Raw genomic sequence first — 24,773 nt, 5'->3', positions numbered from 1 at the left:
ATAGCGTGATCTTGTATATGGAAAATCCTAACAAATCCACTAAAAAACTGGAAGAACTATATAAGAGTTTAGCAGGGTTGCAGGATGCAAGAGTAGTATGTTCAGTTGTATTCCTATATCCTTACAGTGAACAATCTGAGAATGAAAGAAAGAAAATGGTTCAGTTTACAATAGCATTAATAAGAATAACATTCTTATGAATACATTTTTTCTTTTTTCTTTTTTTTTTTCTGGCCTCTCACTGCTGTGGCCTCCCCCGTTGTGGAGCACAGGCTCCGGATGCGCAGTCTCAGCGGCCATGGCTCACGGGCCCAGCCGCTCCGTGGCACGTGGGATCTTCCTGGACCAGGGCACGAATCCGTGTCCCCTGCATCGGCAGGCGGACTCTCAACCACTGCGCCACCAGGGAAGCCCCTTACGAATACATTTAACAAAAGAAGTACAAATCTTATCCTCTGAAAAGTACAAAAAAGTATAAAACAATGATGAAAGATATTTAAGACCATCTAAATGATTGGAAAAACATCCCATGTTCATTGATTATAAAAGTTAACATTGTTAAGATGACAGTGCTGTTCAAATTGATGTATGGATTCAACGCAGTCCCCATCAGAATCTAAGCTGACATTTTTGTAGAAATTGATATCCTTATTCCAAATTTATGTAGAATTACAAAGGACCCAGAATAGCCAAAACAATCTTGAAAAAGAAGAAAGCAGATTGGAGTGATGCAGCCACAAGTCAAGGAAAACTGACAGTGACCAGAAGCTAGAAGAGGTGTAGAAAAGATTCTTCCCTAGAACCTCCAGGTAGAGTGAGTCCCTGCTGATAACTTGATTTTGGATTTCTTGCTTCCAAAGCTGTGAGTGAATAAACTACAGTTGTTTTAAGCTACCTATTTTATGGTAATTTGTTTCAGCACCCTAAGGGAACTAATACAGATGGGGACAGGATTTTGGCATAATCTCAGAATATCTCCCCGTAAAATATTAATGATTTACAAAGGTTATCAGTTAGCAGGTAGAGGAATTGGCATACCCCAACATAATCAGGTGATTAATATTAATGTCATGGGTGGTGAAGGCTTTAAAGAAGTAGTGTAAGAACTGTATCTTTGGATACTTTCTGGAATTAACTGGGGGAGCAGGGTATTTCAGAAATGCTGTAGCATGTTCAAAAGATTTCAAGAGGAGAGAGAACGTGGCATATTTCATATTCATTAAGTTGTTTAGTATGGTTTTAATATAGGCTACATATGAGAAAATGGCCACAAATAAGGCTGGTTTGATAGGAAAGGCTCCATAGTAAAGAGCTTTGTAAGACTTCTCTGACTTGGCCAAATCCCCTATCACACCCTCTCACTGTACTGTATCCTTTCTTGGCAGTACTGATATCAATTCGGTTTTACATTTCTTTCTGTAATTATGTAGTGGATTCTCTCTCCCACCAGGCACCAAACTCCACAAGTTTAGGGGCCATGTCTGTTTTTGCTCACCATTCAACTCCATGCCTCCTCTTGCTCTCCAGTTCATACTGTTGGACTCAAGTATTACTGAGGGAAATGATCAGTAACTACTGAAAGAGTAAGTGAATGAATGAATGAACCAACCATGTAAAAGAATTGAATTTTATCTTGAATCATTGCCATATAAGGAAGAATTGGGATGGACCAATTCTAAGACCAGATAGGAGACTGTACAGTAATACTCAGGAATGATGACGTATTGAAGTAAGGTAGTGACTTCATCGTTTTCATTTTAACTTCACAATAATCTTGTAACATAGATATTTTTGCCATCATCTTACAGACAAACTGGAGTTCAGGAACACTAAATAATTTGCCAAAGTCCTGTAACTAATCAGTAACAGAGCTGAGGATTACCTGAGTATATGTTCTTTCCCATTTACCAGATTGAAGAATCTGTTCTTCCATCTAGAATGACTTCAATAAAGTATTTCTAGGAGGATCTTTGATTATAACTATAAACCAAATTTCTGTTTTGAAAATAGGTCATAGACATAGCAGCAAAACAATCTTAACATGAAGTCTTTTTTACCCTCTTGTTATAAGTCCCCATTTAAAAAGAGGGTGAGACAGATTTTCTTAGATGGGTATTATTACTGTGAGATTTAGGCATAGGCAATAGCTTGTTTGCAGAGCTAGTATGTATAAATTAGTAGCATTTCCTCTACTTATATAATAACAACTTCATCTTTTCTCCTCAAGCCTTTTTATTTTATCACTGTTTATGTAAAAGAAGTAGGCAGTATTCCTGACATTTTAGATTAATTAAGCTTGTCAAAGGTTACTAAACTATTGGGAAGTACAGTGCTCGGTAAAGGAGAAAATGCGTAAGAGGGTCGTAAGATGATTTTTAGATTTCTGATCCTGTTTTTGACAGTAGTAGTGTCATTTATTGAGATAAAGAATACCAGGGTTAAAAACAGATCAGATGGGACTTCCCTGGTGGCCCAGGGGTTAGGAATCCACCTGCCAATGCAGGGGACACGGGTTCGAGCCCTAGTCCGGGAGGATCCCACATGCCACGGAGCAACAAAGCCTGTGTGCCACAACTACTGAGCCTGTGCTCTAGAGCCCACGAGCCACGACTACTGAGCTTGCGTGCCATAACTACTGAAGCCCACGTACCTAGAGCCCGTGCTCTGTAACAAGAGAAGCCACTGCAATGAGAAGCCTGTGCACCATAACGAAGACCCAACACAGCCAAAAATAAATAAATAAAATAAATTAAAAAAAAAAAAGATCAGATGAAGTGTGTTGTTTTAGACATATTTAGTTTGAGGCACCAGTTAGGTGAAAGTTGTCCATCAAGTAATTGGATATAGAAATCTGGAAATCAGGGATAAGATAGAGCCTAGGGATATTGTTTCCATCAGCAGATAGATGGTAGTTGGTCATCAGTATGTTTAAAGATGAAAGAATAGGTTTAAGGATGAAGCCCTTCTTACCATCAGTATTTGTATTTAAGTTGAAAATGAGGCCATAAAATATGAAAAGCCACTGTCGATGAAATAAGACTGTGGTGTTATAAAAACCAAGGAAAATAGGAATTTCAAAAAGGAGCAGTATTAAATGCTGTAGAAAAGTCAAATATGATAAGGAATGCAAGGTAACTTCTGGCTTTGAGACAAAGATGTTCTCAGTATTCTTAAAGAGAGCTGTTTCACTAGTGTAATAAGAATAGAAATCAGAATGTAATGGGGTGAGGTATGAGTGCATAAATGTTATATAATATAATAAATGAATTCTAAAGTATGTCACAGACGTAGCAATTGAAAATAAGATAAATAAAAGTGATGGTGGGACTTCCCTGGTGGCACAGTGGTTAAGACTCCACGCTCCCAATGCAGGGGGCCCGAGTTCCATCCCTGGTCAGGGAACTAGATCCCACATACATGCCGCAACTAAAAGTTTGCATGCCACAACTAAGGAGCCTGCCTGTCGCAACTAAGGAGCTGGTGAGCCACAACTAAGGAGCCTGTCGGCTGCAATTAAGGAGCACACGTGCCACAACTAAGGAGCCAGCAAGCTGCAACCATGGAGCCCGCCTGCTGCAACTAAGGCCCAGCACAACCAAATAAATAATAAAATAAATATTTTTTAAAAAAGTGAAGGTAACAGAGTTAAGAATATCTTCTCTCCAAAGAACAAATATAAAACTAGACAAAATTGTTAGAAACACCCATTCAGGGCTCTGAAAATGAACCAGTAGAAGTAGCAAACATCAAATTGAGAAGCTTAATTCATGAAAATCTTTTGAACTTGTGGTAGGAACAGTGGGAGTCTTTGGCTTTCTTGCCTGAGCCCCTATATCCTGCATCTCTTCCCCAGGGGGAAACATAATGTAATCCAAGGCTGGGCTGGCCTTAAAACTAGCATCTTTGTTGCCAGAGGCAGCTGACTTGATTTGGAATGAAAGACAAAAAAACCCATGCCCAGTTGTGTTGTCATCAGTAAAAATAGTAATTTTGGTAGGAAATGAATGTAGAAGGCTCAAAGCCTTGCTAGCTAGAGGTTGTGAAGGCAAGAGAGGCAGAAAGGGGTTTACCAGGTACCCTAGCATGTCCCATGGTAGTCTGAAGCTAGTGGGGACTCACACGAGTTTACATTACTTCCTGATCTCTTGTAGAATACTGTCCTTTTTTTCTTCACAAGGTCTATAAAGAGATTGTCCTCAGAGGAATTGGTTGGAAGGCTGATTATCCATAGGACGTGTCAGAACACAAGATACAAAAGCCCAGCTATCCTTCTTTGCTTTAATTGCTACTCAGCGTTCATGACCCTTCTCAAATGTTATGCTTTCTGTGAACTCTGCCCTGATTGTGCTCGAGAGTTATTGCCTTTTTCCTTTTTCCTTTGAGCATACCTCTACTATAGCACTATTTGCAGTGGAGTTTTTTTCTTTTGTATTTCTGTGTCATTTACTGGCACTAGACTGAGTAATTTAGACAATAGTCCCTTGACTGATCACTTTTTCTTCTGGTGGTTCTTTTGCCAGATCCTCCTCATCTTCCTGACATCTAAATTTTGGAGTGCTGCTTGGTGCAGTCCTTGGACCTCTTTTCTTCTATGCACATCTACTCCCTAATTGATTTTTATGGCCCATGAAACTTCTGGCCTCCAAATTTTATTTATTTATTTAAAAAAATATTTTATTTATTTGTTTGTTTAGTCTGTGCCAGGTCTTAGTTGTGGCACATGGGATCTTTAGTTGTGGCATGTGGGATCTTTTTTTTTAGTTGCATCATGCGGACTTCTTAGTTGGAACATGCTAACTCTTTATTTTTATTTTATTTTATTATTATTATTATTTTTTTTTTTGCGGTACACGGACCTCTCACTGTTGTGGCCTCTCCCGTTGCGGAGCACAGACTCCGGATGCGCAGGCTCAGCGGCCATGGCTCACGGGCCCAGCCGCTCTGTGGCATGTGGGATCTTCCCGGACTGGGGCACAAACCCATGTCCCCTACATCGGCGGGCGGACTCTCAACCACCGCACCACCAGGGAAGCCCGCAACGTGCTAACTCTTAATTGCGGCACGCATGCGGGATCTAGTTCCCCAACCAGGGATCAAACCCAGGCCCCCTGCATTGGGAGTACGGATTCTTACCCACTGGACCACCAGGGAAGTCCCATGGCTTCCAAATTTTAACTCTCCTGTCTGACCTGTCCTCTGAACTCTAGGTTTATATACCCAGCTGTTTACTTGACATCTCCCCTTGGATGTCTAATGGATGTCGCAGTCTTAACATATGTAAACTGAACTCTTGATTTCCATTCACCAACTTTTTCTTTTCACCAGTCTCCCCTGTCTCAATAGTGGCAACTCTGTGCATCCAGTTGCTCACACCAAAAACTTCTATAGAGTCATACTTAATTTCTGTTTTCCTTTCATACCTCGGGCCAGATCTGTCAGTAAATCTGGGTGACTCTACCATCAGAATATATACTGAACCTGGTCATTTACCACCACCTCCACCAATACCAATCTGACCGAAGTCATAGGTATCTCTTGCTAGGGTTACGGCAATAGCCTTTAACCAGGCTCCCTGAGTTTGCCTTGATTCCTCTATTGCAGTGAGTGATTCTTTTAAAATGAAAGTGGAATCTTCCCATTCTGCTTTTTGCTTCTATTGGCTTTCTCATCTGTTTGGAATAAATGCATAGTCTGTAAACCTCTATGTTACCTGGTTTCCAGCTACCTCTCTGACCTTAGCACCTAGTACTCTCCCCCGTTTCATATTGTGACGCTCCGCGGCATGTGGGATCTTCCTGGACCAAGGCACGAACCTGCGTGTCCTGCATCGGCAGGCGGACTCTCAACCACTGCGCCACCAGGGAAGTCCAGTATCTCTTTCTTGTTTATTAAACTCTGGATATGTTCCCACTTTAAGGCCTTGACATATTCCATTTCTTCTTCCTGAAATACTCTTTCCCCAGATATCCACATGGCTCTCTCTTCCATTTCCTTCAGGTCTCTTATCAAATGTTACCTTATTAGAGAGGTCTTTGCCTGCCATGCTGTCTGAAATCTCACTCTCCCTATTGGCCCACTACTCTGTATTTCCTTCCTTGCTTTATTTTTCTTCTTGGTCCTTATCACCAACTGACATTTATTTATTTGTTTGTTTGTTTGCTTATTGTCTCACCTCACTAAAATATAAGCCTCTTAAGAGTAAGGACTTTGTAACTTTTGAGCCTTGCTAATAAATCTCTAGTACTTAGAAAAGTGCCCACAGAGAATACATGCTCATTAAATATTTATTGATCAGTTGAATGAAAGACTAAACTGAATGAAAGAATGCCACTAGACTGCAGATTGTGACATTTGAATCTTATTCATCTGTATCTTCACTATTTAATGCAGTGTCTAACATATAGTAGGCACTCAGTATATTTATTTCATTGTATCACAGTGAAGTATAACGAAGTCAAGTGTGGAATTTTCATGTTATTCCGTAACATATTTTAGTTAAATGAGTTTTTGACATGGGAGGAAAACATCTTTTTGTTTTCTGGATAACTGCAGAGGAAGACATTAAAGATTATGAATTCTAAGCAATGTAATAGGCTTCAATAAATGATTATTGAATGAGCATTTATTACTCATTCAATTGATTTATTGAAGTGACCATTTGACACTGTATTATAAAGGGGCAGCCATGACGGTGTGGGTCTGTTTAATTTTTTTTTTTTTTTTTTTGGTACGCGGGCCTCTCACTGTTGTGGCCTCTTCTGTTGTGGAGCACAGGCTCCGGACGCGCAGGTTCAGCGGCCATGGCTCACGGGCCCAGCCCCTCCGCGGCATGTGGGATCTTCCCGGACCGGGGCACGAACCCGTGGCCCCTGCATCGGCAGGCGGACTCTCAACCACTGTGCCACCAGGGAAGCCCGGTCTGTTTAATTTTTTTTTTTTTTTGTGGTACGCGGGCCTCTCACTGTTGTGGCCTCTTCTGTTGTGGAGCACAGGCTCCGGACGCGCAGGTTCAGCGGCCATGGCTCACGGGCCCAGCCCCTCCGCGGCATGTGGGATCTTCCCGGACCGGGGCACGAACCCGTGGCCCCTGCATCGGCAGGCGGACTCTCAACCACTGTGCCACCAGGGAAGCCCGGTCTGTTTAATTTTATAAACAGAATTCAGAAGCTGGTTAGTTCTGTAAACCACTAAACTCATAATTTAAAACTTCCACAGTATGATTTCTTTAGATATATATCCCCAAACTTCCTGTTTGAGACTATGAAGTTATAAATCCAGCACTTTATCAAGAAAAGTTTCCTGAATACCAGGCAGAACTCATGAGCATTTAAAATAAATTATTAACTTAACAGTACTGTGTTGAAGTGTGTATGATTTATTATGGACATTCTCAGTGCCTTAAAAAGGACATTTCCTAAAAGTGTCAACATGTATGGAACCCAGAACTTCTCACAAAGCCGTTTACTTATGCTATGGGACCCTCAGACTCAATTACAGAGCAGAGAATGGGAAAGACTAAACAGTATAACTATCCTGTACCAGATATTGTGTTAAGTGTTATGTATGTTATCTTTCAACTTCCTGAATGTTTGAGAACACTATCACATTTGTTTATTTGAACACAGTACTGTGTTTTGGGTGGTGCTTTTGTTGTTGTTGTAACATGCTTTTCTTATTTAATCCTCACAACATTCTGTATATTTTTATAACTAAAATACTGTTTTCTCACTAAATTATTTACTCCCTTTGGCTACAAGAACTAGCTGTTTTCTAAGGCTTTACTGACAGAAGCAAATAACTGTATCACTGAAGCTCATTCAGTCATCCTCAATTAAAACACTTTACTTCCGTCTCCTTCCCTAATTAATTTCCCATTCATTATTCTTCATTTTTTGGTTTTATTTTCTCAATATCAGACATGACTTTAGCATTTATGTTTGTAACCTGCCCAAGGTATATGAGGAAGCCACCTGTGCTTAGTGCTTGGAAACTTACAGTTTGATGACTTCACTTTACTGCCAGATATCTATTCATGGTTGCTGTCTGACCATCCTGTTGGTTCTATCATGATGTAAAAATAAATGCCTCAGAGAATGAGCAAAAGGAATATTTTTACCTGGCTCCTGTATTAATATTTTTTCTGAGGGTTTTCTGAACTGTTTTTTTTTTTTTTTAATGAATATGAAGTCTTTGGAAAATGAAGTCTTTTCTGAGAAAGTGAAACTTCTAGAAAAATAAAGATATTTTAGTCATAATATTTCAAAATATTTTTAGCTCATTTTTTGGAATCAGTTCATTTTATTTCAGTGTGCCTTCAAACTTTGATATCCTGAAGGTATTTTCTGGGCTGGTGTCTGTGTGTGTGTGCATGTGGGGTAGGGTCTGGGAGAGTGAGAGAGAGAGAGAGAGAGAGAGAGATTTTGTTGATTTAAAATAACTGTGGCAAAATACACATAACATAAAATTTACTGTTGTAACTGTTTTTAAGTATATAGTTCAGTGGTGTTAATTATTTCGCATTATCACCACCATCCATCTACAGAACACGTTTCATCTTGCAAAACTGAAACTCTGTACCCACTAAATAACAACTCCCCATTTACCTTTCTTGCATCCCTTGACAACTACCGATCTATGTTCTTTCTCTCAGTTTGACTACTCTAGGTACCTCATATAAGTGAAATCATACAGTATTTGTCCTGTTGCAACTGGCTTATTTTACTTAACATAAAGTCCTCAAGGTTCATCCATGTTGTTGCACGTGTCAGAATTTCCCTCTTTTTTAAAGCTGAGTAATATTCCATTGTATGTACATACTACACTTTTTTAATCCATCTGTGGATGGATAGATACAGGGGTTGTTTCTACCTTTTGGCTATTGCACATAATGCTGTTACGAAAATAGGTGTGCAAATGATAGATTCCATTTTTAAAAACTTCTTTTTATAGGCATTTTCAAATATATGTAAGAGGAAAGAGAATAGTGTAATAAACTCTGATGTACTCATCTCCTAGTTTTGATAATTATCAATATTTTTCTGGTTTTGTTTCATCCTTTCCCCCAACTTTTCTTTGGTTAAAAGTATTTTAAAGCAAATCAAGAAATCATATCATTTCACATATAAATACTTAATATTTTCTCTTGCATATAAGGATTTTTAAAAACTTAACAATAATATTTATTTCAAGGTCACTAATCCTGTCTTTTGCTGTGCCAGCTGTTGAACCTATCCAATAAGTTCTCAATTTCGGGTGTTTTGCCATTTTAGAATATGTTTGTAAATTATATATTTTTTACTTTTTAAAAATTTATTTTATTTATTTATTTATTTTTGGCTGTGTTGTGTCTTCGTTGCTGCGCACGGGCTTTCTCTAGTTGCGGCAAGTGGGGGCTACTCTTCGTTGCGGTGCACAGGCTTCTCATCGCGGTGGCTCTCTTGTTGTGGAGCACGGGCTCTAGCCGCATGGACTTCAGTAGTTGTGGCACGCGGGCTCGGTAGTTGTGGCTCTCGGCCTTTAGAGCGCAGGCTCAGTAGTTGTGGTACACGGGCTTAGTTGCTCCGTGGCATGTGGCATCTTCCCGGACCAGGGCTCGAACCCGTGTTCCCTGCATTGGCAGGCAGATTCTTAACCACTGCACCACCAGAGGAATTCCTATAAATTATATATATTTTAGAGACTGGTTCTCCTTTGACATGTTCCATCTTATCCTTTTTGTACATCTTTCCCTGTGTTTTCTTTAACGTATTAATCACAGTCATTTTTGAAGTCCTTGCCTGCCAACTCCAATATCCAAGTCATCTTTGGTTCTGCTTCTGTTGACGTTAAACTCTTGATTATTGGTCATTTTTCCTACTTCTTCCCATGTCTAGTAATTTTTTTATTGTATACTGGGTATTAAGAGTGACACGTTATAAAGACTCTGGATTATGTTATCTTCTACAATGTTGAGTTTGTGCTGGCAGGAGGTTGAATTATGATGGATCAACTTGATCATGCTGAGGCTTGTTAGTTTTAGGCATTGTCATGTTGGTTCTGTTTTAGTTTTGCCCTTACTCCCATGGCACAGCCCTTACTCCCAGGGTGTTGTCCTCTGGGCTCTTCACTGAATAGGTAGAATATTCACCAAGGTCTTGCCTTGTAAGCTGTATCTGAACGCCAGCATCCCCTGTGTACTGTATAATCTGTAAAATTTTCTCTTTAGCTTTCATCCTCTCAGCAACTTTTTAATGCTAGGCCTTTTATAGTCTTGCTTTTGCTCATATACAATTTGAGAGTTGGCCAAGACCTCATCAGAATTTCTTTTGTAACTTTTGATGTTCCTCCTCTGCTTCTCTCTCCTTCTCTGCTCTCCTACCACCCAAATTCTAACTGCCTTACCAGCCCCTAACTCTGATCTGTTTTCATAGGTTGTGGTTTGGGGTGAATATGGGGCTCAACTCTTGTGCTTTCTTTCTCTGAAGAATCATAACCTTTTGTTGGTTATTGCCCAATGTCTGCAAACAGTCCAAGTTTTATAGTTGGTTAAAGTGGGAGAGTAAATCCAGTATCAGCTAATCCTTCATAATCAACTAAAGTCTATTATACCATTCTTAAACCCAACAAAATTAACTAATAGGCAGGCCATGTTTTGTAGCTTTCTCCAATTGTCTCAGAACATCTATTTATAGTTTATTCATATCATGATGCAACGAAGTCCAGGCATCCAGAGTTGATAAGTATCTTAAATTTTTTATGCTTTATAACAACCCCTTCTCTCTCCTGCCATCACACACTTTTTTTTTTTTTTTTTTTTTTTTCTATGCCATTTATTTGTTGAAGAAACTGGATCATCTTGTAAAATTTCCCACATTCTAGATTTGGATCCTTATTGCATCATTCAGCATGTTGTCTCTGGCTCACTATTTCTATTGTAAAGTGGTTTGGTTAAATAAGGGTCACCTTGGTGGGGTCGGGGAGAGGAATACATCATAGTTTAACTGTTGCATCATTTCAGGATTTGTATAATGTCCGATTTCACCACTTTTAGTGATGTATAAAGTTTCATAAAGTTTTTATAAAGTTTCTCATCCACTTTTGATCAAATGTTTTAGCCACTCTTACTTAGTTGCCTGATAAATACATTACTTCATTAGAAGTTGCAAAATGGTGATTTTTTAATTCTCTCATTCTTTCTGCATTTATTAGCTCTAATTCTTCTGTAAAGAACTTTGCGTATAAACTATTTAGAAGCTACAATAAAGGCAAAATAAATGCGTGATTCTTTTTCATTATGTATTAAATTTCAGAGTAATGAACTGGTACCCTAGCAATCACCAGTGGTGACCAATGAAGTTGATTGTATTTGTTTATTTTGTAATATCATTATGAACTTACAGATTTTAACATGTTTGAAGTGTTTCAGTCCATTGAGTTATTACTCTTTTGATGCTCAAATTACTCCACTTAGCTAGTGGAAGCCTCTTTAAGTTGACTCCTGTGTTCTTTTGACATGATCCCAATAGTCTTTTTTTTTTTAAGCTATGTGTTTGCACATAGCTTTCTTTCTTTTTTTTTTTTTTTTTTGGCTCACAGGCCCAGCCACTCCGCAGCACGTGGGATCTTCCCGGACCGGGGCACGAACCCGTGTCCCCTGCATCAGCAGGAGGACTCTCAACCACTGCGCTACCAGGGAAGCCCTCTTTCTTTCTTTTTTTAAAAATTAATTAATTTATTTTTGGCTGCCTTGGGTCTTTGTTGCTGCACGTGGGCTTTCTCTAGTTGGGGCAATCGGGGGCTACTCTTCGTTGTGGTGCGCAGCCTTCTCATTGCGGTGGCTTCTCTTGTTGTTGGAGCATGGGCTTTAGGTGTGCGGGCTCAGTAGTTGTGGCTCGCAGGCTCTAGACCGCAGGCTCAGTAGTTGTGGCGCATGGGCTTGGTTGCGCAGAGGCACGTGGGATCTTCCTGGACCAGGGCTCGAACCGTGTCCCCTGCATTGGCAGGTGGATTCTTAACCACTGTGCTACCAGGGAAGTCCCTGATCCCATTAGTCTTTAATAGCTTCCTTGCTTTTAGGTAAGATGTTCCAGGCTTATCTTGAACACTTCCTGTCTCAGACCTGGAATCAAACATTTCTCCTGGGAGCTCTGGTTCCTTCAGCCTGTCCCCTAGGGATGCTTATATTACTACTGGGTTGTCATTGCTTAGAGGCCTGTTTAGGGCACAGAGGTAGCAAATGTGTGGTTTTTATAGAGAGAAAAGTAAAATACAAGTTTGTATTTTAACATTCCAATTGAAATTTAAGATTTCAGTGTTTCTACTTCCTAGATATTATGTATTTATGTCTCATTTCTCTTATGCTGAAAATTTGTGGTTTCAAATGACTTTAATGTAATTACATGAGAGTGAGGGCAAGACTGACTCAAAGTAATACCAATATTATTACAAATATTAAAGAGACTGCTGGTTCTTTTTGTCCTCAGGACATAGCCCATTAAAGATGCATAGGCAAAATACTGTGTTCAATTGTCACTTAAAAAAATTATTTTCTGGTTATGTCACAACTTAACTCAGAGTTACGTTCTTTTGTTTTTTTCCAATTTGCTTTCAATTTTTAGAAATTTTTCTTCTCTTTGACTCAATTCTGAATTGTGTAAGTTATTTAAGACATTACATGTTTTCAGGACTAAAACTATAAGAAAAGGGTACATTCAGGAAATTCTAGCTTCCACCCCTTTTCTATTCCCTTATAAGTAATCATTTTAAGAAGTTTCTCACTTAATATTACTTCCTTTAGAATATATAAATTAAATATACATACATACAGCCACATACATATTTGTATTCCCTCTTCCTTACTACACAAATGGAAGCACACTATCCACATTTTCCTTTACCTTACAGGATTCGTGGGTGGAAACCCATCCATGGACTAAGAATCCCTGGTCTAGAGAGGGATGTTAAGAAACATGTTAAGAAACATGTTAAGAAACAACTGTAATACAGTTGTTCACTGATGTTACAGAGGTGTATATGCTAAATGCCATTAGATACAAATTATGGACCAGTTCTTCTAGAGTAGATGAGCAGGTTAGGGAAAGCTTCAGAGAAAGAATGAGCTGGATTTGGAACCTGCAGATTATACTAGGAATCAAGGAAGAATCTCTGTATTACAAAATTAGCTAACCCACCTTTGCTAGTATACTGGTGTAGCACGAGAAACATTTGCACTATATCTGAGAAGTCTGAATAACATTGTTGAAAGGCCTTTAAGAATATACGGGATCCTATTTCATAGGCTACCTGGGCTTATACTTAGTTTAGAAGTATTTTTTTAAGAAACTATAAGAAAACAAATCCTCCTTTATACATTAATGTAAACAGACTTTGTATCAAAAGAATAGCATGTTTGTTTTTTATAAAGCCTTAACATAAACCATGCTTAGTTTACAAACTTTGTTAGTGGCAAGATGAAGAGTAAAAAAATATGTATATAGTCTTTCCTCTGGTGGATATTCCCTGAGTTAATCTGTAATTATTAAGCATCCGTCACATGCAAAGCTCTTTTGTATGAGTAAGAAGGCATAGGAAAAAAGTAGAAATAGTTCTACGTTAAAACTTCTAGAACTAAAGCATATCTTGTGACTGTAAGTGAATCAGAAAGAAATTGTGTTTTCTCAGAACCCTGAAGGAAAAAGTTTAATATTTGGGATAGACAGAAAAAAGTAATAGTGGACATTTTGTTTTTATGCCTGCAAGAATACTCAGTAATGAGTAACTCCAAATAATTCTGTATCTTGATTGCAGTGGTAGTTCCACAAATCTATACATGTGATAAAATGACATAGGAGTATACACATATTCTACTCATGTCAAGTTCTGGGTTTTGATATTATTCTGTAATTATGTAAGATTTAACTGTTGGGGGAAACTGGGTGAAGGGTACATGGGATCTCTCTGTACTATCTCTGCAGCTTCCTGTGAATCTGTAATTATTTCAAAAGAAAAAAGTTAAAAAAAAAAAAAAAGACTTCTTATCTGGGCTGTCATTTTGAGAGTAGATCGCAGTGAGCCAAGGGCAGAATCAGGGATACTGGTTAGGAGTTTATTCTAAGGTTACTGCAGTAAACCAGGAGGGAGATAATGGCTATTGGACTAGGTTGGTGTCACTAGAGTAGGGTGGGGATAAGGGTGAGGAATAGTTGAATTCTGGATGTATTTTGACAGCAGAGTTTATAAAATCTGCTGATGGATTGGATGTGGGTATGGAAGAAAGAGAATGAAAGATGACAGCAAGGTTTTTGGCCTGGACCACTGGAAGGATGAAGAAAAGAGATGGTAACCAGCAGCAGCAACAAGTAAAGAGGCCTGGTATGAGGTAGCTGGAATCTTGGCAAGGAAAACCAAATAACAAGCCCTCTTCTCTAGTCCTTGGCAGCTTGGGGCCTCCGAGGGTTAGGGACAGTGTGACATTTGAGTGCACTCTTGTTAACCTTCTCCCAGGAAGCTGAGTTATCTTGGCCTTGCCCTGACTCTTTTGGAAAGAAGCATTTGTTTCATAAACAGGAAGTCGTTTCCATGAGTGTAGAAAGAAGAAATGATAGAACTGAGTGGCAAAGCAAAGAACTGCTAGCTGTGGTTAGCTTGGAATTGGCAGAAATCTTTCCAGGTAGCCACCTAAGCTTAGCACATGAGCCGCCTTTTTCCCATTCTAGACTGGGTTATTTCTTCATCATGTAAAATGAAAAGTTTCTGCCCTGTTGCTTGACCTGCTATCAGGGTATGTTCATTTTCAGCTAGTGTTTTGGATCTTAGATGTTGTAGACTTAGCAGACAAATGGAGACACTGTCTGTTTATAGTGGGAAAGTGACTTATTTTAAGAAATGTTGGCTTCCCACTGCTACCCCATTAGTGGCATGCCTCTGACACTCCAGCAAGGCTGGTCTAGGGACGTTAAGACTGCCTTATGTGTATTTTTTCTCTTTGAAAGGTTAGAATCTAACTGTACCACAAGATATTTCTTCCTGAGTCAGATTGGGACAAAATTACAAACAGTGAATTTGAAGCAATTCACTGTGGAAAAAGCAGTGAACTCTGAAGCAAACTTTGTAAATGCTGGCGCTCTAAGACTTTTGAAACTTCAGAATTCATTCCCTCTGCTTCTAATGATATACTCCTCGTGAGGTATATAAATCCCTTAGTGTCACTAACTACTTTTGATTTTGTGAGGAAGAGCAGATAAAAAAGATTACAGAAATCCAGTGCCAAGTTATTTATGGTGATTGGAAAGTGAGAAAGAGAACTTAGACTCCTTACTTTTTTCTTTTGTTGTTGTTTTGTTTTTATTTCACAGGCTCCCCACTTTTGATAAGAACTTGAAAACAGGAGAACCGTTTTCTCCTTTTAATTGAGAGTCACCTCATCCTTGTCTGGGTTGAAATGGTTGAAGCTGTGATAGAGAAAAACTTTAAATTTGCTCCAGAGGTATAATGGCAACTAAATAGAGTAGTAGTTAATTGACGGTGAAAAGGGACTTACTGTGATGGAGTGAAGATTGTCTAGACTCAGGGGTGTGGATGGGGGGCTGGGGTCATGGTTGCAGGGTGGGGTGTTTGGGACTGGAGGTATGGGTGGCATCTTGCCCAGTATTTCGGAGAACTAGCTCACTAAACTGTCCAGAAGAAGCAGAACAACTCTTTAGAGTTCTTTGCAAGTGGGTTTATCCTGACAAGTTGCAGAATGTATTTTACTTTGAATGTTGAGTGGCTTGGGAGCTATTTGTTTCATTTGCCTTCTGAAATTACCCCAGTATGTATTCAAATGCTGTGACTTTGTGTTAAGTCCAGGCTGGGCTACTGCTGCTCTGGGTTTCTTCGCTGAAAGTTAAATGTCATATTTGAACTTGAAGAATTTTTGCTGCCTGCCTATGGAGCACACATGAACATAAAGCAGCCATTTGTCAGCAGGCAGCTGAAAGGCAATTTCAGCAGGGACCAAAAACCGCTGCAGGCTGCTGGCTTCCTGGCACACCCACTAGACCCTGTAGGTTTACACTGAAAGCAAACTAACAGGGGCTGGAGGCGGGGGGTGGTGGTGGTGGTAATAAGATGGGCAAAAATAAAAGCGGAGGCTAAAGTCTGAATGACATTGAGCCAGTATGAAGGTCCTGTATGTGGGGAAGAGCACAACGTTCCCAAAGAAGAGAGAACTTAAACATCAAACACAATGGCTAGTAAGAAACATCTGACGTTTGCAGGCAACACATTTTTTAAAAAAGTAAATTGTGTATCTTCTTTATATTCTTAGCTGTAGGGATACTGTAGGTATCTTTAGGGAAAGTACTATATAGTTTAAGCCATTTTACCCAGTGTGCTATCACAAATACCTTGTAACCAGAACCGTGTAACAGTACAATTGGTGTATAATAATAGTCACTTTCAAGCATTACAGAATCCTGAACAAAGATCCTTATGATCTATTAACCAAATGCTGAAATAGTATTTGTGTAGTAATGAGTGGACCTTTTTAAAAAATAGCTTTTTAAATGTCTTTGAAAGTTAAAATTATGTCATATATGATAACTCTTAGTCAAAGTACAAGTTTATTCCCGAATATGCTATACTTTCTTTGGCCATAGCGTGTAACAGAATTTATTTCTGTTTAGCAGATCAAGAGGTGGCAGTATTGGCAGTATAAATGATTCATCCAAGGACAACCAATGTGTCATTGTAGAGATAAAACAGAACTAGGCAGCATTCTGCCAGCTCCTGGCCTATGTAACATTTTTGAAACTTTCCAATCATTTTAGGAAAACAAAGTACTTAGAAAATACAAAGAGGTTTTTTTAATAAAAGAAAATCACTTATTTTGGAAATTGCTAAATTAATCATTCTGTTGTATTTAAGAAGCTCTTTAATGTGTTCTGGTAATTAGTATTTACTGCCAGATGAATGTCTCCTGGGCATTTTAATTAATGGGTGGCTTGGCCAATTGAGCTTCTGAGGGTAAACCTTCATAAGGGTTTATTTTTATATTTCTCAAGAATAGCTGTCTCTTCAAAGCTCTTTAATTAGACAAGGTTTAGCAGCTAAAGCACATTATTAGAATAATTAGGCCTTGGGTGAAGAGAAATAGTGGGTCAAAGGAGCAGGTACTGTTAGAGAGAATGGCCTCTTCAAGTGGAGCATGGTCCACATCTGATGGACATCCAGTTCTTCAACAGCTTGTATTCACTCCCTGTCCCTAGTTGGGGACCTTGTGTTGTTTGAAATTCATTTGACAGATCTCACCAGAAGCCTAAACATACCAGAGTGTGAGCTCACTTATCACCACCTCTAAACTCCTGTAGAAAGCTGTATCCTAGTCCTTTTAACATCTAAGCTAAAGACTTCTTATTTTCTCTTTCTTTCTACCAGATTGGTGATCTTGGCCATAATAATGATTGTTTTTGAGGGAAATGCTTCAAAGATCTTATGTGTGGGTCATTGATAACTCTAACAATTATAACAGCTCCTTTGAGGGGTCTTCTTAATAATTTAAATAAACTACTTGTAACATTGGTGTTAAAATTACTAATGTATTTGGTCTCCAAAGTTTAATGTCCGTCGTGGTCAGAATGTACTTTGAATTATTTGAAAATCTGATATGTGGGTGGATTGTCATTTTGCCCCCTTCTTCAAACCACCCCCACTCCATTTCTTGTCCTAAACTGTTAATCTTGTCAGTCATTACTGGTGCATATGTTTTATCTCAAAGTTCTTCTTTGTGATGAAGAAAAGATACACCTGACTTGTCCCATGGGGGATGGAGATGGTGCCAAAACAATTGGGTAGTATCACTGAAAGTACTATTAAAAAACAAAAAATAATACACTTATATTGTCTAATTTTCCACTTTCCCACTATCTCAGGATGCTTATGATGGCAAATGTGTCTTTTTTCCAGCTAGATCAGTTGATTTAAGGATAGTGCTGATGAGCTATTACAGATTTCAAACAGAGCAAACTGTGTCACTGACATTTCTAATGCCATCAGCTGTTGTGATCCGTATATGCTGTCAGATGAAGAACTGGGTTAAGGATATGTATGTCATTGGTTCAGTATAAACCTACTTCTAGAAAAGTGTTATAGAACTTATGACATTGATTATATGTCAATCAATTCCTTTTTAAATATAGAGGATAGCCTGATTTATAGAATTACAAAGTTTATCCCATGTAAATTCTTTTGTTATACCTTAGTTAGTGACATAGCCAATAAAATTATTTCATTTAAAGTGGTAGAAACTCACATGGTTTTCTATTGATGTTATCTGTAAAAATTAATAACATAGTTTTAAAAATATTTGGTAAGCACAGTAAATGCAAATGTAAGGATGCAGGCATATTACTGTGCATTCCAGAGAATAGTCACCAAATAAGTACATTTTTATGTCAAATTGTAAACCTTTGAGAAAGCAGAAGAGATTATTAGCCTAAACAGAATCCTATATAAAGCAGGTTTTCCCCTCTCAGCAATGACTAATTTCTGTCTATTCTTTCCTAAAGTGATTGATTATTGTGACTCTGCTTTTTGACTCACCCTTTAGCACAGGAAATATTGCTGATACTTATCTTCATGTGCATGTTTGCTGTATAATCTTTTGCAACGGAGATATGCACAGGAAGGTGTTGAGTGTTACGATCCTTGAAGAAAACCATTACGTGCATCCCTCACAGCTCTTCCTTCCTTCCCTTATGGTAGGGCGAGTGTATTCTTATGCATATGTATGTGTAATGGGATTTATACTTAACAAAGTTTGGGTGCTCATTACTAATGAATTTTTATAGATACAAATCAGGACTGTAAGTGTATTGTTTTCCATTTGTTTGTTTTACTTCTTTGACTCATTCATTTGCTGGGCCCACTTGTATCACTCCTTCTGTCTACCTCTTGAAATTATACCACTGTCCCAAAACAAGAACTGACGGTATTCTTCTTCACCGCAGACCACCTGGTGGCCCATGGCAGAATGGCAGAAAAGGAGGCCCGTCGGAAGTTCAAACAGATTGTCGCAGCTGTCTTTTTTTGTCACTGTCGGAATATTGTTCATCGTGATCTAAAAGCTGAAAATTTGCTACTGGATGCCAATCTGAATATCAAAATAGCAGGTGAGAAGTATGCTGAGGATGTGAAATAGGAGTGAAGCAGCTTTTCCTTCAAGGTTCTTAAAGCAAGGGATTATCTGTTTTATCTATTCAGAAAGAAGTATTATAAAAAGGATTTTTGTGTGTGTGTGGCTTGAAAATTAATAAGCTTTCAAAATACATTGATGCTATTTTTTTATGTAGTTTGGGATGCAACTAGGTTGGGAAGAAAGAAGAAAAAGTAATTTTTGAATAAGGAATAAAATATAGAATAAAGTAGTAAAAGAAAAAACTGATAAAATTGTGTGCCTTCTCACCTTCACCTGAGAAGGTTGCTTTGTGTCACTGCTGATATAGAGCATGCTTATTCTTAAGACTGTGGTTTTATGATCATTTAAGAAGAATAGATCTTACAGTGGTTTAAAGGCAGTCCATCTCTTTTTATCCTCAAATTTCATTCATCTGCTCATCTGACAGTGCCTAAAAAAGCACTTTTCACTGCCTCACCCTACTCATACTTCAATTTTGGTAAACTGTCAGCATTTGCCTAACCAATACAAGCTCACCACCTATTGATAGAAGAAAGTGACTGCAGTTTATATAGAAACTATAAATATGAAAATAAACCGTTTTTGTTTTTCTGACAGTTTTTGGTATTGCACTGTATGTCCCTCGTCTTCCAGATAAAAAAGGACTGGAATCTCATACAGAAAACAGAACTTTAGCTAGAATATAACTGTCTTGAAAGGCCTAGGTAAGAAGCAATTCTGAAGATTTCCCTCCTTAACTGGGTGGGAACTGAGAGTTCAAATATATTTTATATTATAGGTCAAAGTACCTCTGTGAACCCTTGTAGGTTGTTGATTCTTCTGACAGTTTCTTTTGTGTACATAACTGCTCACTTTCCAGGCTCTACTTTTACATCCTCGGAGTGTCACCTAGCCTTTTTGTTTATCTAAGTTGGGCTGATTAGAACTTTTATAGTTGTAAGCTCTTTGAGTTCTGTATTTGCTTAGTGCATAGTAGACAGGAATTAGAAGCTTTCTTTATCTTACGTGAAATCATGCTTTTCCTTTGCCCTGACGTCTGGTTTATATTCTCTAAAGCTCTCTAGATGCTGACAGTGCTCACAAGGGTGGGTAGGGTGGAAAGGCCTGACAATTGCAAACCCTCTTTTGTAATTATTCATTGTAGTTTCAATTAAATTAATGGTAATAACACCTACTAAGCTTCACAATCCCTGAAAGTATAATAAAATGTGTTAATTATCTGTTGTTGCTGTAACAAATTACCACACACTTAGTGGCTTGAAACAATACAAGTTTATCTTATAGTTCTGGAGGTCAGAAATCTGAAATGAATCCTGTGGGGCTGAAACCAAGGTATTGTTGGAACTGGTTCCATCTGGAGGCTTTGGAGGATTCATCTCCTTGCCTTTTTCAGCTCATGGAGGCCTCCTGCGTTCCTTGGCTCCAGGCCTTACGTCACACTTCCACCTCCCGCTTCCATTGTCACATCTCCCACTTCTAATCTGATCCTCTTACTTCCCTCTTGTAAGGACCCTTGTGATTACGTTGGGCCCTCCTGGATGAACCAGGATGGTCTCTCCAGCTCAAGATCCTTAACCTAACCACATCTGCAAAAGAAGATAACACATCCACAAGTTCCATGGATTAGGACAAGGATGTCTTTGAAGGGCTGCTATTCAGCCTACCACAAATGTTACTGTAGGGTTCTTTGGATTTTTGATTAGGGTAGTGAGTTAAAAGAAGGCCCTCAGGGCTTCCCTGGTGGCGCAGTGGTTGAGAGTCCATCAGCCGATGCAGGGGACACGGGTTCGTGCCCCGGTCCGGGAAGATCCCACATGCCGCGGAGCGGCTGGGTCCGTGAGCCATGGGCGCTGAGCCTGCACGTCCGGAGCCTGTGCTCCTCAACGGGAGAGGCCACAACAGTGAGAGGCCCGCGTACCACAAAAAAAAAAAAAAAAAAAAAAAAAAAAAAAAGAAGGCCCTCTTTTTCTGCTACAGTCTTAGTCTACCTTCACTGACCAAAGACTAAGAAAAAGTTTTTATGCTTCCTTGGTTCTTGATTTTGAATTTAGAATCATTTTGATTTAGTTAAGGGAAATTTGTACGGCTTTTAGTTTTTGCATTGAGAAGCCAAGTTTAAAAAGCAGGGGTTGGTGATAATTGAATTTAGAAACTCTACTGACAAATATTTGGGTAAGGAGATTTTTAAATACTTTCCTTTGTTAATAGTTAAAAACAAACCCATGCAGTCACAATATGAGTCTCTACCTGTTGGTGTGTAATTACAGACTCCTAGGGGTCCTGACAGCCAGCCTTGGGCTCTCTGTGTATTAATACATATACTTTGTCAAGATTTTTATTTCATTAACCTAAAGTCTGCATTTTTATTATTTGTTTTCAGAGCAAAGCAAAGAATAAATGAGCGCCCCTAGCTTTGTGCTCTGCTACAGCATCTGACATTGTCTTTGTTTGCATTCTTTCCTACATGCTGTCATTACTCAGTTTCTCAGTCATTGCCTGAACTTCCCTTCCTACACATAAATTGGATAGAATACCTGTTCTCATCAGCCAGGCCTTCTTTGAACTTAATGGACCAGTGGGAGGAACGCTTCTAGTTGAAGCTGACTACAGCATGACTAATTTTAGAGAGGTAGGTTGGATGGTTCTGATGGGATAAGTTCAGATAAGTAATGAAATCAACTTTTTATTCTGAAAGCTAAAAGTAACCTTCAGATCCCTGATCTTTTCAGTAGTCTTTTTGATGAATTATTATAAATCTCAGTAAGAAAGAACTACTGTATATGAAAGAAACACATGAGAGAGGAAAGAGAGTTTTTTTATTTTATTTAAAATATTGTTAGTCTTAAGCATCTCATTTTAAAAATCATCGTATATGTTATAGTAGCAAATTAACTTGGAATTAATAAAAATTCAGATCAGGAAATTTAAGGAATTCATGTTTTCCTTATCCAATATTTACCTAGTGGTTTTGATGAAAAGATTACGCATCCTATTCAAAAGTAGATGAATAAGTTGTTCTGGGGATGTTTGTGTTTACAGGAATTTATGTTTACTTTTTGTATGAAGTAATGTGACAACTTACATGTAATACTTGGTACTACTATAAAAATCTAGCTATTATAAAAGCCCATGTTAGCCCTCTTCAAGTGAATATGTGTTGCCAGGACACAAGAGATAAGTTTCAGTTACAGATATTAAAAGATTCAACATCATTCCATTGTTTGAGAGTTTTTGTGATTAAATTCTTACCTATGAATTTTTGTTCTAGTGCTAGTTCTAGAGAGAATGAAGCCCAGGTGAATACTTTGGGTTTTTTTTTTTCTGGTTTTAATGCTTTCTTCTTAATGCTAGTCACAAACCTATCTTCTGTAGAACTATTTGAAAGATGTTTCTGTCATTAGGAATCCAGCATAAGCATTGATTGTTTTCAGGATAAAGAATTTTATTTCTGAAAGGCACAGTTGCCAAGTCTGGAATGAAGAATTTGTAGTGGCTATCTGTAATCTTCACTGTTCTTAACAAAGGCTTTTTGCTCCGGTATCATGGAATAGAAAAAAGAAGGCTAAGAACATGACTCCCACCCTCAAGAATTTACAGTCTATTTGGGCAGCGAATGCTTAGAGCTTTGAAAAGTTAAATAACACCAAAATTATGCTTTACATATATAAAAAGTACTTTGCAAAGCATTTTCACGTATATCATTTAATTTCAACATATTTGGCATGCAAATATGTCTTGCTTAGAAAACACTAGAGTTTCCAAAACACCTTTAACTTGCTAAACGTTTGAATTTCTTATAAAGAGCACTCGTGCAAATCGCTTTCATGTAGAGAATTCAACGCTGGGAAAAGAATAGGGTTCTTAGTCTCTAACCTTTCACTTTGTGCCTCAGATGTGTGAGGATCCACAAAGGAGCAGATTCAGGATGGAGGAGGCACAACATGGCTCTCTCAGCACATCGATTGTATCCCTGGGTGACAGCATGGCCGACAGCTACCAAACTGCAGTTTGATACAATAGGAGAGATGTTACAGAGCACATCATGATTCATTATCACGTTAATTGTATAGTCCAGTCACCACAGGAGTTCAGAGGATGGAGAAACCACTTTAGTTTGCAGAATTTCATTAGATTACAGATGCCACGGGGACTGTAAGCATATCCCATTTATTGTACCTGTTGTATAGTAGGTGCTCAATAACTTTGTTGATCTGAACTTTACACAGTGGTGATGAGGACAGAAACACCCTTTTGAGAATATAGCACTTGAGGTGAGTCTTAAAGGATGAATAGAATTCTTTAAGGATAGGTGTCAAGGAGAGAATGCCAGTAGGATTAGTTAGTAAGCAAATGTTAGTAAAGCACCTGCTGTGTGCAGACATTGGGAATACAGCAGCGATTCAAGTAGTCCCTTGGAACTAATGTTCTGATGGGGAAAGATAGACAGTAAACACATAAACAAGCTCTCATAAGGGCTGTGAAAATGGTCATATCGAGTAGTCTGATAGAACGACCTGTGCGAGGATAACGAGGATAGTCAGAGCCTTCCAAACAGAAGGAAGAGCAAGGCAAAGGCCTGCGAGAGGTGAATTCAACATATTTAGGGGGTAAGAGAAAGTTTAGCATGGCTGAGGATAATAAATAAGGCCGGGAGTGGAAAGATGGGATGAGAGAGCTGGCAAGGGCCAGTTCGCCTGGGGACCTGTGCACATGGTGAGGATTTGGGGCTTTATTTTGGTTACAGTGGGAAGCTGAGTTGGAGAAGCATGGGCAGCAGTAGAATGCACACAGCATATCTGCAGAAAAGCTTGGTGAGAGGGAAGGATCGAGGAGTCACGCCTGAGAAGGCAGGAAGGGGAGGTATTTGTACTAAATTGTGAAATTGTTTGAATACCAGGCTTAATAAATCAGATTCAGGGTTGATAAGGAAAAAAGGGTGGGAGTAGGGAGAGGGGACAGGAAGGCAATACGAAGATCAGTTAAAAGGCTGTGAAATGGTAAAATCCTGCATACGGGTGGTGGCAGTGGATGTGGGAAGGAAGAAAAGGGCAACAAACACAAGAGATGTGAGCAGAGGAGGAATTTCTGGGACTGGGTAACCAGTCACATCTCTGGGCCAGGAAGAGGGAACTTCCAGTCAGAGATATGTTTAGAAATAGAGAAATCAGATTTTCTTATTGATGGATTATATTAAGCTATCAGACTGGTGTTGCCTTATTTTTAATGGTTGATGCACTGCTATTCAAAAGGAATTTTAATTCTTGTCCTTAAAAATTTACTAGAGAAATTTCTGTATTTCTAAAAGATTGCCTAAATGTAGCTGGCTTACTCCCTGAAGCAAAGTTATTTGAAATACTCAGACGTTATGAGAATGTTTTGAAAATTGTGGAAACTTTTTTTTTTTAACCTAAGGAAGTTGGAAACTTTTTTCTTTAAATGTCGACTCCCAGAATGGTCTCCGTGAGATGGTTTCCACTCCGGTGTTATTGTTTTAGTTGGCAATCAGTAGACAGCAAAGATCTGAAGTTCAGCTACAGCAAAGCCAATATTTTGGAAAGAATTTCCACAGTGCATGGATTTGAGGTACTGTGGGAATTTTTGACCTTTAATGCAGTGAGTT

The 24,773-nt window shown here is 38.7% G+C and overlaps 1 protein-coding gene across 4 annotated transcripts in view; it reads left to right on the top strand.

Moving 5' to 3' along the window:
• Positions 1 to 24,773, top strand: part of SIK3 (SIK family kinase 3) — a 243,942-nt gene that overhangs the window by 150,178 nt on the left and 68,991 nt on the right. For all 4 annotated transcript variants that reach the window (XM_024751743.1, XM_024751744.1, XM_024751742.1 and 1 more), the window contains exon 4: positions 18,966 to 19,127. In XM_024751743.1, the coding sequence (XP_024607511.1) occupies positions 18,966 to 19,127 (162 nt within the window). The remainder of the gene's footprint in view (positions 1 to 18,965; positions 19,128 to 24,773) is intronic.

The sequence above is a fragment of the Neophocaena asiaeorientalis genome, unplaced genomic scaffold, assembly GCF_003031525.2.
Source record: "Neophocaena asiaeorientalis asiaeorientalis breed wild unplaced genomic scaffold, Neophocaena_asiaeorientalis_V1.1 scaffold479, whole genome shotgun sequence".
In the NCBI taxonomy this organism is placed as follows: Eukaryota; Metazoa; Chordata; class Mammalia; order Artiodactyla; family Phocoenidae; genus Neophocaena; species Neophocaena asiaeorientalis.
Note: the sequence above shows the minus strand (reverse complement) of the source record. Positions and strands in the feature narration are given on the sequence as shown.